The sequence below is a fragment of the Nyctereutes procyonoides genome, unplaced genomic scaffold, assembly GCF_905146905.1.
Source record: "Nyctereutes procyonoides isolate TBG_1078 unplaced genomic scaffold, NYPRO_anot_genome, whole genome shotgun sequence".
NCBI lineage: Eukaryota > Metazoa > Chordata > Mammalia > Carnivora > Canidae > Nyctereutes > Nyctereutes procyonoides.
Window position 1 is genome coordinate 28,470,513 of NW_026575133.1, and position 12,754 is coordinate 28,483,266.

The 12,754-nt window shown below is 44.4% G+C and overlaps 1 protein-coding gene across 1 annotated transcript in view; it reads left to right on the top strand.

The window, feature by feature from the left end:
• The window catches only part of DOCK1 (dedicator of cytokinesis 1), a 498,451-nt gene that overhangs the window by 72,116 nt on the left and 413,581 nt on the right, over positions 1-12,754 (top strand). The window contains 5 exon segments of the mRNA XM_055346339.1: positions 2,163-2,311; positions 6,425-6,560; positions 7,437-7,594; positions 9,224-9,305; positions 9,718-9,853. Coding sequence (XP_055202314.1) covers positions 2,163-2,311; positions 6,425-6,560; positions 7,437-7,594; positions 9,224-9,305; positions 9,718-9,853 — 661 coding nt within the window.

Here is a 12,754-nt window from a genome sequence, read left to right on the forward strand (position 1 = left end):
GTTTACTTTTTTTTTTTTTTTTTTGCATTGTCTGTTTCTTATTGTTGGAGTAAAACCACATAGTCTTCTAGACCTAAGTGTGCCTGTTACAGAGGTAGGGAAGGCATTTACATCTTGGCTCCGTTGTGCAACTGTCCGGTTCTCCCAATCATAGAAGAAGCCTTATTAACGCAGGGAGGTTGAGACTTTGACATCTTCCATTTTCTATTCCCTCTGGGCATTTCTTTGCACATAAATTCATATTTGCAGAAGATTACCTTTTGTTAAGCCCGTATTTCTATTCAGAGTGTTGATTTCTCATATGCTAATGTTGTCAGCACAAAGCAAGGGCTCTGGAGGGAAGTCACTGCATCGATTTCTTGGGAACACAGAAAACTTGCAAAAGTCCCACAGCTGCTCTCTGGGCAGGCTTGTTGTTTTTGATTATACAGTGGTTTCTTGTAAATGCACAGTAATAAGCAGTTGCAGTAATTGGTCATCAAATGTTCTCAAAAACCGAAAAGCGTAAAGTTAGCCATGAATGTTTTGTGTAAATCTGAGCAATTTTGTAGTCGGTCTTTCATGTTCAACTTAGCAATTTTTAAACAAAAATATGGCAGCAAAACAAACAGGACTGATGCTGACTGATCCGTTAGTGGGCATGGTGCTAGCCTTTCCGCTTGGGATAGGCATGCCCGGCCGGCGGTCACCTTGGTTTCCTTTTTAGAAATGTAGGTTTGCCTCTTGTGGATTTGTGTTGTTGGATTTGCACAAAGCTAGAAGAAGAAACCCCTTACGGTATCTTTCTGTGAATTGTTTTTTTGCTATGCTCTGTGATTGTCGACAAGTTAGCAAAATATCACGGAGGTTAGATATTTGATAGGCTTTAGAAAAATGAATTAGTAAGAGGAAACAAACCTAGTTGTGAAATAAACCATTACGTTTGGCTATTTGCTTGTTACTTAAGAAATTAACATGAGGATGATGCCATAAGGAGGAGCTTGTGGGGTGCAGAAGAGTCTGTTGGGTGTTCTATGACAGGTTGGTGGTAGGGATCTTAGAAATTGCTAGAAAAAAGGTCACATGCTAGAAATAGTTGGATGAAAGGTTCACATATATGTACAGCAGAAGTTATTTTTTAAAGATTTTATTTATTTGAGAGAGAGAGAGAGACAGATAGCAAGAGAGAGAGCACAGCAGGGAGGAGGGGGAGAAACAGATTCCCTGCTGACTTGGGAGCCCAACTTGGGGCTCGATCCCAGGACCCTGAGATCATGACCTGAGCCAAAGGCAGATGCTTAACCAACTGAGCCACACAGGCACCCCAAGCAGAAGTTATTTTAAAAAGCAGCAATGGCCACATTTTAATATTTGTAGGGGCCATGTTTAGAATTTTGTCAAATTAAGTGTCTGCTAGATTTCTTTTCATAGAGGGAACCACTGGCTTCTTTTAGGAGTTAAGGGGCAATCCCTAATTCCCTTGATGAATTGTACTCTCAGCTGTTGCAAAACTCTTGCTTTTTGTTTTTTGTTGTTTTTTTTTATACCATCAGCTCCCTTAAAATATATGGAAAGTGATAAAAATGTGAATTTTTTCATGTTTTCCTTTTGAGGTAAATGCACGGAGAACTTGTAGATTGAGATTTTACTCCTAGCAGAACTGCTGTGTGTGCACTGAAAAAAGCACAGTGTGTGGGGTCCCAGTGTGATGCTGTTCCCTACAGCTCAGCTGACAATACACCCAGTTGCCTGGTATGCCAAGGATGGCACAGGGCACAGTCTTCAGTAGTGAAGACTCCATGGCAAGATCTGTAGGCTCACGCTGATTCTGTGGGAGTTTCAGAGTTGCCTGTCCACGGGCTACCTACTAGAAGCTCATGGGCTGTGTTTGCAGCTCCACATCCAGACCCTGCTCTGGTTAACTTCTTGATTCAGTGGCACATACTCTGGAATGTCAGATGGAGTATTGAAGATTGTGCATTACTTCTTATATTTTTGATCTTTTAGTGCCTGATAGAAATCAGACTCCATATCATGTGTTCCCGTTCCATGGTAAAAACATCTTCTGATATTGATTGAATCCCATCATATAAAGTATATACTACATGTGTATTTGAAAAACAGTCTACAGTGCTTTTTTTATACCAAAAGCTTCATACTTGGCTTTTCTCCCCTCTGTGTAGCAAGACAACAGGGAGATGTTTCGAAGTGTGCGGCACATGATCTACGACCTTATCGAATGGCGATCACAGATTCTATCTGGAACTCTGCCGCAGGATGAGCTCAAAGAGCTGAAGAAGAAGGTCACTGCCAAAATTGATTATGGAAACAGGTTTGTTTATGTGAAAGATGATTTCATGCTTAAGTTATCCAATATAATAACATTACTGTAAGCCTCGAGGAGGCTAAAATCGTATTTTATCAAAAAAAAAAAGTCTAACATCAAAATAAGGGCATGGTTTTCATTTTTAAAAGGATAGGTTATTTTCTATTGGATTCTAAAAATCAGTTTTCAGAGTCATTGTCGAAACTTGTTCTTGTCTCCAAGGAGCTGGGGCAGTCTGTCATTTTCACTCTTCCGTTGGTGACAGTGCCATGACTCCCCTTCTCCCCTCCCCCGACAAGGGATTTTTATTTTCTGCTCACAGTACTTGTCTTCGAGTCCAGTTGTGGGGGTACTTTGTGCAATAACAAGCACCAGGTTTCTCTGTGGAATCGTAAGTTCTAAGAATTGGAAGGGACATCAGAGGTCACCTTGAAACTTAGCCACCAGGGCAGGGGTGCCAGGTGTGGCACACCAAAATCCCGCCGGCTAAATCTGAATCTCAGACAAATAACACATAATGTGCCTTGTGTAAGGATGTCTTTTTGCAAAAGTTCCCATCTACAGCGAGCCTCCACTGAGCTCTGCTTGACTGCCCTCGGCAGTGGTGCACTCCCTTCCCCACAGCACCATGAGTTCCAGTGTTCGGAAGCCTTCCTGATGCCGAGCAGGGGTGAACGGCTTCATTCTGATTATGCCAAGTCTGTAACCGGAGTGAAGCCACGCCCTTTCCCACGGGATAATGATTTGGTTATTCATGTAACGTCAGAGCTGCAAGAAGCCTTAAAAATTATCCTGGTCACATGATTCCCAGATGCTGGTCTATATCAAAATCACTTGGAGAGCTTTCAAAATAATAGAACTGTGGGACCCACTCCTTATGATTCTGATTTCTAATATGTGGAATGCTGGCAGGAAATCTCAGTTTTTAAAAATAGCGTTGGACCATGCTGGACAGCAGATTGGGGAAACTTCTGGGTTAGTCCAAACCTCTCATTTTACATGTTAGGATGGTATGCAGAGAATGGGAGAGGTTTGCAGAGAATGGGAGGTTTTGCTCCTTCTCCATTACCCAGGGCTGAAGGATGCCCTGGGTAAACTAGAGAACCTTTCTGTAAAATCAGAGTTACAACATAATTTTACTTTTTAGTACTTCATCCTTTCTAATATGGAAAGTCTCTAGAAACAACATTAGTTAGATATAGTATTTGAATTAAAAAGGCTACAGGTGTCTCCCTCCCCCCACCTCGAAATTTAGAGACTTCTGGGTGTAGGGTATTAGATATGTTGCAGGGAAACCCATTTCATGAGCACCTGCTTATTAAAATACCAGATTTTTAGAGCTTTTGATTCTGTTTTCTTTTGGACTATTGTATTTTGAACTTATGTTCAGAAACCACCTGCTTAATTTGGCTGTGGGAAGCAACCAAAGTCATTATGTCATGGAATAACCTGGGTAAGAAAGGAAGTGTTTCAAGACATAATTTACTACTTGATGGGAAATACAATCCTTAATAAGACATTTTTTTTTTTTTTTTTTTGCCCTCTTGCTGTACTAAGATCTACCTTCATAGTGGAAGTGCACTGTGGATTCAGAGCCATGTGAGCTCTGGTTGCTGAGAAAAACAGAATGGTTGGCATGAAGAAGATCCCTGTACCAGTTTCCATGTGGCATTCTGGAAAGAGCATGGACTCTGTCATGAGAGGGTTCTGGCTCAGAATCCAGGCTCTGGGTTCTTCTGGTTCTTCTAGATGTTTCTCTGAGCTTAGGTTTCTTCTTTTGTGAAAAGAGTCTGCCATCTGTCCAGGCAGGAGTGAGGTGAGGAGCACATGGCAGGATGTATGCAGCAGGCTGGTATATAGCCTGGGCCTCTGTTCCTCAGAGAGCATGATTCTGTGTGGTCTGCGGCACTTCTGGCCCCTTCTCCTAAAGCCAGGTGCTTTGTATCCCTGCTTCCACCAGCATCGAATCCGCCCTGTAGAAGAAAGGATTCCCTCCTGACCTCATTAGCATAGTCTCCACCCACACTGGCACTGACCCCGCCCATGCCACCAGGGCCCCACCCACACAAAGGATTCTCCCTGCCTCATTAGCATTGACTCCACCCACGCTGACATTGACCCCGCCCATACGAGCAGGGCTCCACCCACACAGGGCCCTGCCCACACAAGGGAGGCTTCCTCCCTACCTTATTAGCATTAACTCCGCCCACACCCGGCAGGGCCCGGGGCCCTGCCCACACAAGGGAGGCTTCCTCCCTGCCTCATTAGCATTGACCCCGCCCACACCCGGCAGGGCCCCACCCACACAGCAGGGCCCTGCCCACACAAGGGAGGCTTCCGTCCCTACCTCATTAGCATTGGCCCCGCCCACACCAGCACTGACTCCTCCCCAGGGACAGGTTCAGGGCTTGTATGAGCAGTAAAATTTGGGAGAGGGGCTTTACCTCATTAGAGAAATATGTTACAGAGACAACTGATGGGAGCCTAAAAGGCTTTAAAAAAATGTCTTTCTTTTGCTCTTGCGGCACCCCACAATCATTGCAACTACTGAGCTGTTTTCCTGCAGAGCGAAAAGCCTCTGACTATTTGTTTAAAAGCCTGTTTACCCTCATGTTGCTGACAGGCCCAGTTGGCTCTGCCTCACCATCAGTGGATTTGTTCAATAGATATTCACAGGGAAAAAACAAGGTCTTTGTGACTGCTTTGCAAATGGTGCAGTGGCCCAGCGTATCTCTCAGAATGAATCCTGTGTGACAGGGCATCAGACTCCTATCCAGTGTTAAGGTGTGTGACCTTCAGGGAAGAGAAGTCAGGGACGAGTTTGTCTGGTTGGAGTCTTTATTACCAAGTCAACTTTCTTAAAATTGTAACCGCTAAAGGCATTATTTAATTGAAATTTATCTTTCTTTCAGCAGACTCTTTACGTTGCCGAATGGTTAAAAAAAAAACCTGAAAGTTTCCTGCTTCTATAGACTTGTTAATTGCAGGAAGAAAATCCCAAAGGCAAAGTATAAGCCATCGGTGGTTAAGATCCTCATATCTTATTAAAAAGAAAACCATAACACATCAGATAGCACAGCTCCTGGTTTCTTTCTTTACATAATGGTCTTTGTTTATTCCTTAAATAAAAATTGTGCTAAAAATCACTTAACGATTTTGTTGGATTTGGGGAAACAGAGAATGTTGCTGAAAAAACATTTCCAGATTTAGATGGACAGATTTCTTAGACAGATGCTGCTCGTGTTTTAAGTTGGCTACTACATCTAGCCATCTGGCCAGAAAGTTGCTTAATGTTATTGTGGATAACATCCACATGTTTGGTGTCGAAACACAATAGAATGTCTTTGTTGAAGATCTTCTGATGGGCTAATTTTAGGATTAGAACTGACTGCAGGTAGAAGAAAAGCTGTGTGATATAATTTACCAGAATGGAAGGGTGGGTATGTCCATGCTCCAGCTCTAACTCCTTTCCTCTTCTCCCCAGCTCAGTGATGATGTCACAACCACCAATTTTAAGTATTTGGGCACATGTGTTTGTATGTGACTGCATATGTAAATATATATATATATGTATGTGTGTGTGTATATATATATATATACACATATATGTGTGTATGTATATTTGATCTATATATGCTATATACACACACACACAAACACACACACACACCCCTCCCCCAAATATATATAGCATGTGTGTGCTTTAAACTGTCCATGCTATTCACATAATAGTAACATACACTTCTTTGGGTTGTGTACATCTGTGAAAGTTCTAACTTGAAGACAAAGTCATTACTGCAAAAGAAGTAAAAATTGAGTAATTTTTTTTTTTTTTTAAGATTCTATTTTTAAGTAATTTCTACACCCAATGTGGGGCTCACACAACCCTGAGATCGAGAGTCACATGCTCTACTGACTGAGCCTGCCAGGAGCCCAAGTGATTTTTTGTTTTTAATTCCATTGGAATATGTTTTTAAGTTAAAGTAATTGGTGCATAATATTTCTGGTGATCCTGACTTTCTTTGACGTTTTCAACTGTGCTCAGTTGCTGGGACCAAAATTGTGTCAAGGAATCAAGGAATTCAAAGCCTATGAAGTTCTGAATTCTTGTTGTTCTAGAATTCTCGATCTGGACTTGGTGGTGAGAGATGAAGACGGGAACATTTTGGATCCAGAACTAACTAGCACGATTAGTCTCTTTAGAGCTCATGAAATAGCTTCTAAACAAGTGGAGGAAAGATTGCAAGAAGAAAAAGTAAGTTCTGTTTTTTCTGTAACGTGCCATTGACTTTTGGAGTATCTTCGCTCAGAAACTGTTTTCAACATTAATAAAACACCAGTGAAGCCCAGAATTTGCACTAGAAAACCCCCCAAAAGGCACAACTAAACCATATATTTCATACAGTGATGAATGGAAAGGAACCGGGCATCAAAACATGCTGCTGAGGGCCAGAATGGATTTCATTCCTTGATGGGGGAGGGTTGTATGGCAGTTTGCTTTGTCCTAGGAGGCAAGATCTTAATGACATTGACTTTGTGTTCTCATCTCCTGGGAAACAGTACTTGATTCTGCATTTCCTCTTTGATAGGAGCCCAGGGAGCAACATATTCTAAGCTTGATGAGGGCAGGGAACAAATGTCTTATTGATCTTTTTTATCTTCCCTGGTCTTTAATGGGATCTTCTGTAGAACAGATACTCAGAAATCGATTGATTGAGTCAGCCATTCATTCAGCAGGTCTTTATTGAGCACCTGCTGTGTGCCACATACTGAGGACATAACGATGAATAAGACAGAAATATCCTCGGAGGATTTAGCCTAATGGAGAAACAAAAATTAAGCAACTATGCATGTAAACACTATTGTGATTGATTGATTAGACACTTGAGTATCTGAAGTCAGTACTCAGTACACTCTTACGGGATTGCGACCTTTGCCCTGGGTGTAGTTACTTTCAGCTGGGTGTGTGCATGTGCTGAGAACTCCCAACTGGGACAGGGAAGTAAGTGACTCTTGGCTTTGCTGTGTTATGCCAACTGGTTGCAGGGTTTCCTATTCTGTCGAGAATAAAGAAAGTGAGGGTTAGTGGTGAGTATTGCTCATGTCAACTTTGTTTTATTTCTACTTACAGTCCCAAAAGCAGAACATAGATATTAACAGACAAGCTAAGTTTGCTGCCACCCCTTCTCTGGCCTTGTTTGTCAACCTCAAAAATGTGGTTTGTAAAATCGGAGAAGATGCTGAAGTGCTCATGTCTCTCTATGACCCTGTGGAGTCCAAATTTATCAGGTCAGTGACGTTTCCCTGTTGCTGCCTTTCCTCTCTGGTTAATGTCAGGAAAATGGTACTGGAGTCACCGCAGATCTTGCTCTCGCAGAGAGGTGATCAGCTGGCCAGGCTTCCCCCAGCAGCTGACCCCGGTACTGTTTTGGAACGGTGTGATGGCAGGGCTTGGGCTCTGGGCCAGGGTCTGCTTTTCCATATGCACACAGATATTTGAATGTAGGGTTTTTTGTCTGGTAACATTTCAAGGACCTGGCAACTAAAGATTGAAGTGATTGTTTCCTATGATGTCTTCATAGAGTTTTATGTTTCCAGACTCTCACCCCCCCCCCCCAAAATATTATCACTCTTGTCTTAATCTTGCTTTTTCAAACTTCTGTTTTTTGTCAATGTCATATTTGGAGGTTTGGCCTGTTGTTATTTCTGCAACATGACTGGCTGGAAAGTGGCATCTGGACCAGTGCCTGCTACATAAAGGCTCTCACTTTATTTGTTGAATAAAATATTATAAATCTTGTCTCTGCCATTTCTGTCATTTCTAATGTGGCTTCTTTCTTAGTTCTTGCTTTTGTCTCTCAGTAGAACTTTCTATTTATCCAGATGGAAAAATTATGATTAGATTTTGTGTGAAGTGTGTGTATGTATGTGTGTGCTTGTTTAAAACTGAAATATCTTCGTTTTATTATTCAAAAAAATTTTTTTTAGCAGATTGAGAGAGGCATGTACTTGCGAGGGTGGGGAAGGGCAGAGAGAGAATCTTTTTTTTTTTTTTTTTTAAAGATTTTATTTATTTATTCATGAGAGACACACGGAGAAAGACAGGGACATAGTCAGAGGGAGAAGCAGGCTCCCCGTGGGGAGCCCGATGTGGGACTTGATGCCGGGACCCTGGAATGACGACCTGAGCCAAAGGCAGATGCTCAACTACGGAGCCATCCAGGTGCCCCAGAGAGAATCTTAAGCAGATTCCACGCTCAGTGCATAGTCTGGAGTGGGGCTCAATCTCATGAGCTTGAGGTCTTGACCTGAGCTGAAATCAAGAGTCAGACACTTAAAAAAAAAAAAAAAAAAAAAAAAAGACACTTAACCGATTGAGCCACCCAGGTGCCCCTATATTATCCCAAATTTTAAAAGTTAATATGTGACAGAAAACAGAACAAATGGATGAATTCCATCCTCACTTCTGATACGGACTTCACTTCTTAGGATTCATTTTGTGTATTTGACATGTTTGCTTGTTCTAGGCTCTGAATAGATGTGCAGTGTTTCTTTTATACTATACATGAATGAATGGTGAATTTTAGATTATAGTCAATCTAAATAAAACAATGCTTTTAAAATAATAAACCTTGAAATGACATTTGCAAATGGTTCCACTGCAGTTGTAACCCTAGACATCCAAAATTACAACCTCTCAAGGGTTTTGTACTGACCGTTCTCTACTGTTACCTTGTGTGGAGATGACTTACGTTTTAATGGAAGAGCAGCTCTGTGTGGCTTGGCTGACATTTCTGAGCTCGTATAGTTCCTGCGTCCTGGACCTTCGCGGTGGTCATCATAAATCAGTGTGGGTGTCTGTTTAGTACCCCGTTGTATTTGGAAAATGAATCTGCTTTTATTTCTTTTGTTTTCAAGTGAAAACTACCTGGTTCGCTGGTCAAGTTCAGGATTGCCTAAAGATATAGACCGATTGCATAATTTGCGGGCTGTCTTTACTGTAAGTACACCCAAAGATGTTCATTTGAATCATTCACCATTCTAATGATTATTTTTAATGACCTCCGTCTGTCTTTTCTCCCTACTAGAGCATGGATCCTTGGGATGCCTGTAATCCATGTGAATTCAGTAATAATAAAACGCCTTCCCAGAACTGTTCTGGGTCTCTCCCTTCCCTCTGCATCCCCCTGAAGGAGATTTACCTCGGCACTCTCTTAAACTCCTGTCTGAAGTTTGCTTAATGTTAATTGACTATTGTTACTGGGTTCCTTTTTGTTACGTGAATGACTTATTAAAATGCTAAAAACTGGTCAGAGAAAAGAGTCTCAATCCATCTTTTTAGTATCTATTTCAATTGAACCTGCGTTGAGTAATGGTTCTCCCAAATAATTTACGGAAATTAATATTTCCAGGACCTCGGAAGCAAAGACCTGAAAAGGGACAAAATCAGTTTTGTTTGTCAGATCGTTCGAGTGGGTCGCATGGAGCTGAGAGACAACAACACCAGGAAGCTGACCTCGGGCTTGCGGCGGCCTTTTGGAGTGGCCGGTAATCCATTTCTCTCCTTTTCCTGGGAGTTTCAAGATCATCACATTCACTCTGAATTCGAGCTGCTGCTGAATATTGGACAGTGGGCTGCTTTGATTTATAAGCTCTTCTGTTAGGAAAAAAAAAAATCTCTTAGTTCTTTTCTGTGTGGTTCCTGTGGACGTGCAGCTCAGGATGCTTCAGCCTGCAGGTTTCAGATGTAAATCATACATTTGGTTTTCAAGCAGATCACATCTCCTGAGGGAGACCCTGACCCACATTCTCAGCCTGGAGGAAAGCCAGTCATTGGAAGTTTTCAGTGTTTCTGGACTTGGTGATTCATTGATTTAGGAGTAAATTTGCCCTAAAGAGTCAAAGTGATGAAGAGGTAGAAGGAGAATGGACCATGAGGAGGACACGGTTATCTTGAAATAGGTGGCACCTGTCCTCCATATTTGTGTTCTGCTATTTTGGTGACAGCTCAAGAAAAGGGAGAGATTAGTCACATCTGCAGGGAAGGTGAGGGCGTCCCCCCTTAGTCTGCTGGGGGAAGGTGAGGGCGTCCCCCCTCAGTCTGCTGGGGAAGGTGAGGGTATCCCCCCTGGTCTGCTGGGGGAAGGTGAGGGTGTCCCCCCTGGTCTTCCGGGGGAAGCTGAGGGCGTCCCCCCTCAGTCTGCTGGGGGAGGTGAAGGCATCCCCCCTGGTCTGCCAGGGGAAGGTGAGGGCGTCCCCCCTCAGTCTGCTGGGGGAGGTGAGGGTGTCCCCTCCTGGTCTGCTGGGGGAACGTGAGGGCGTCCCCCCTCAGTCTGCTGGGAAAGATGAAGGCATACCCCCCTGGTCTGCTGGGGAAGGTAAGGGCATCCCCCCTCAGTATGCTGGGGAGGTGAGGGCATCCCCCTTGTTCTGCTGGGGAAGGTGAGGGCGTCCCTCCTGGTCTGCTGGGGAAGGTGAGGGCATCTCCCCCGTCTGCTGGGGAAGGTGAGGGCGTCCCCCCTTGTCTGCTGGGGGAGGTGAAGGTGGTTCTATGTTTTTGATGCAAAAGGTAAATGTTTTAACATAGTGATTCTCGCGCCTAACTGTAGATGAGAACGGTTGGGGAAGTATTAAAAAATATATTCTTGCCTAGCTCCCACAGCCTGCCAATTAAATTAGAATTGCTTCTTTCACCAACATCACCTGTGAGCCACTGTGGGCCACGTGGCGCCTGGCGGGACGCTGCCGTCAGACTGCCTTCCTCCTCCTGTTCCACGTGGCACCGAGCAGGCCCATGGGACTGTGCTGCTTAGTGTGCGCCTCTAATCTTCTCAGGACGTCCTCTGACCTGCTCTTCTCCTTCTGGTCAGAAAGGATACCTACCTCTCCACCTCAGAAGGTTGATCCCCCTCTTTTGGTAATCAGCTTCTGCCCCTTCTGGTGCAATTGCAGTTCCCACATCTGAACTTAATTTTGAGGTTTTATCCAGAATAACTTCTGCATGTTTGTGTCGACAGAGCTCAGATGAACAATGTGTTCATGCACTTTTAAGCTTACATTTCTCAGCCTCCTATGGAAAATATTATGTCACGTTTCTTTTTTAATAGAGTGTAACAGCGGGGATATAAAAACTATGAAAAAACCAGCGTAATTAACACATACGTCATTCATAATTTTGTGTAGCCGGGCTCGTGCCAGAGCCCCAACTGGAGCAAGGACTTCCTTGGCACGGGCTGCTGTGCCGCTGAGCAGCCCTAGAGGGAGTTTCCCTGCAAAAGCTGTCCGCATTGTTGCAGCCTTCACCTCCCAGGATCAGGGTGGTGGTGGCCCTGGGAGGACTGTTGCTTCCAGGATCTTAGAGGATTAAGGCTGCCTTCTCCTGACTGGTGCTTGGATGCGACTTGCATTACCTGCTCCCTTGCTGCCTTCCTGCGAGACTCTGCTGGGCTCCTGATGGGTTCCCGGGGCCAAGTACTGGGGTTGTACGACCAGGGAGAGACACTCCACTGGTGGGGTGAGCCCCACGACAGAGGAGACAGCTGTGCAGACACACAGGCAGTCTGTCTATTGTGGCCTGTGGGTGACAGGTGTTGTCTGAGGCTCAGACTCACCTTGCCGTGGCCCAGAGCCACATGGTTCTGGACTGGTGATGGACGTGTGGTCTTGGGCATGGGTGCGCCTTAATAGGCACGTCTCGTGCTCATCAGGTGCCCCTAAGGATACTTAAAGCTGGAAGCATCCTCTAGTAGGTGGAGACTGCAGTCCAGGCCATGCATTTCAGAGTACCCACAACCTCATGTTCAGGTTCATTTGTGATTCTTTGACCTGCATGTCTAAACACATGCATGGGCTCTTTGTTCTGTGGGGAGCGCTGATTCTGCAGAGTGTGTGTTGGGGGCATACTCCCTCAGGACACACTCAGGAGGCTGCGTGGGATCTCTGCAACCAACCAGGAGGTGGCATTGCTTCTCCTGGTCCTACGGAGCCCTCCCCCTTTTGTGGGGGCAGGTGGTAGAAATGGAAATTACCCACATTTTTAGTATATGACCGTAGTCATCGAAGAAGAGAGAATCAGGCACGTTGCTCACCTCTCTTGGGTTAAGGGTGGCAATTGAGCAGAGACCGAGTAAGTGTCCAGGGCTGTTCTTGGGGTTTCTGACTGTGTTGGTCAAAGCCTGAGCATCAGAGACTTTCTGGCTGACTTGGGGCAAGGTCATTCGATTGTGTCCTTGAGCCTGAATTTCCTCAGTTGTGCGGGAGGTGATTGTGAGGATTAGCTGTCTGGTATCCCTTGAGAGAGTGTCTGTCTCCAGATACCGGCACAGGGCAGGTAGGTGGCGGCAGCGACTTTATTATTGTGATGTCACTTGGAGGAATGTGGCAGGAACTTACAGATGACCCAGAGCAGTGCCGAACAGTGCCAACCAGTGCAGTCGGCCCTGGCCACAT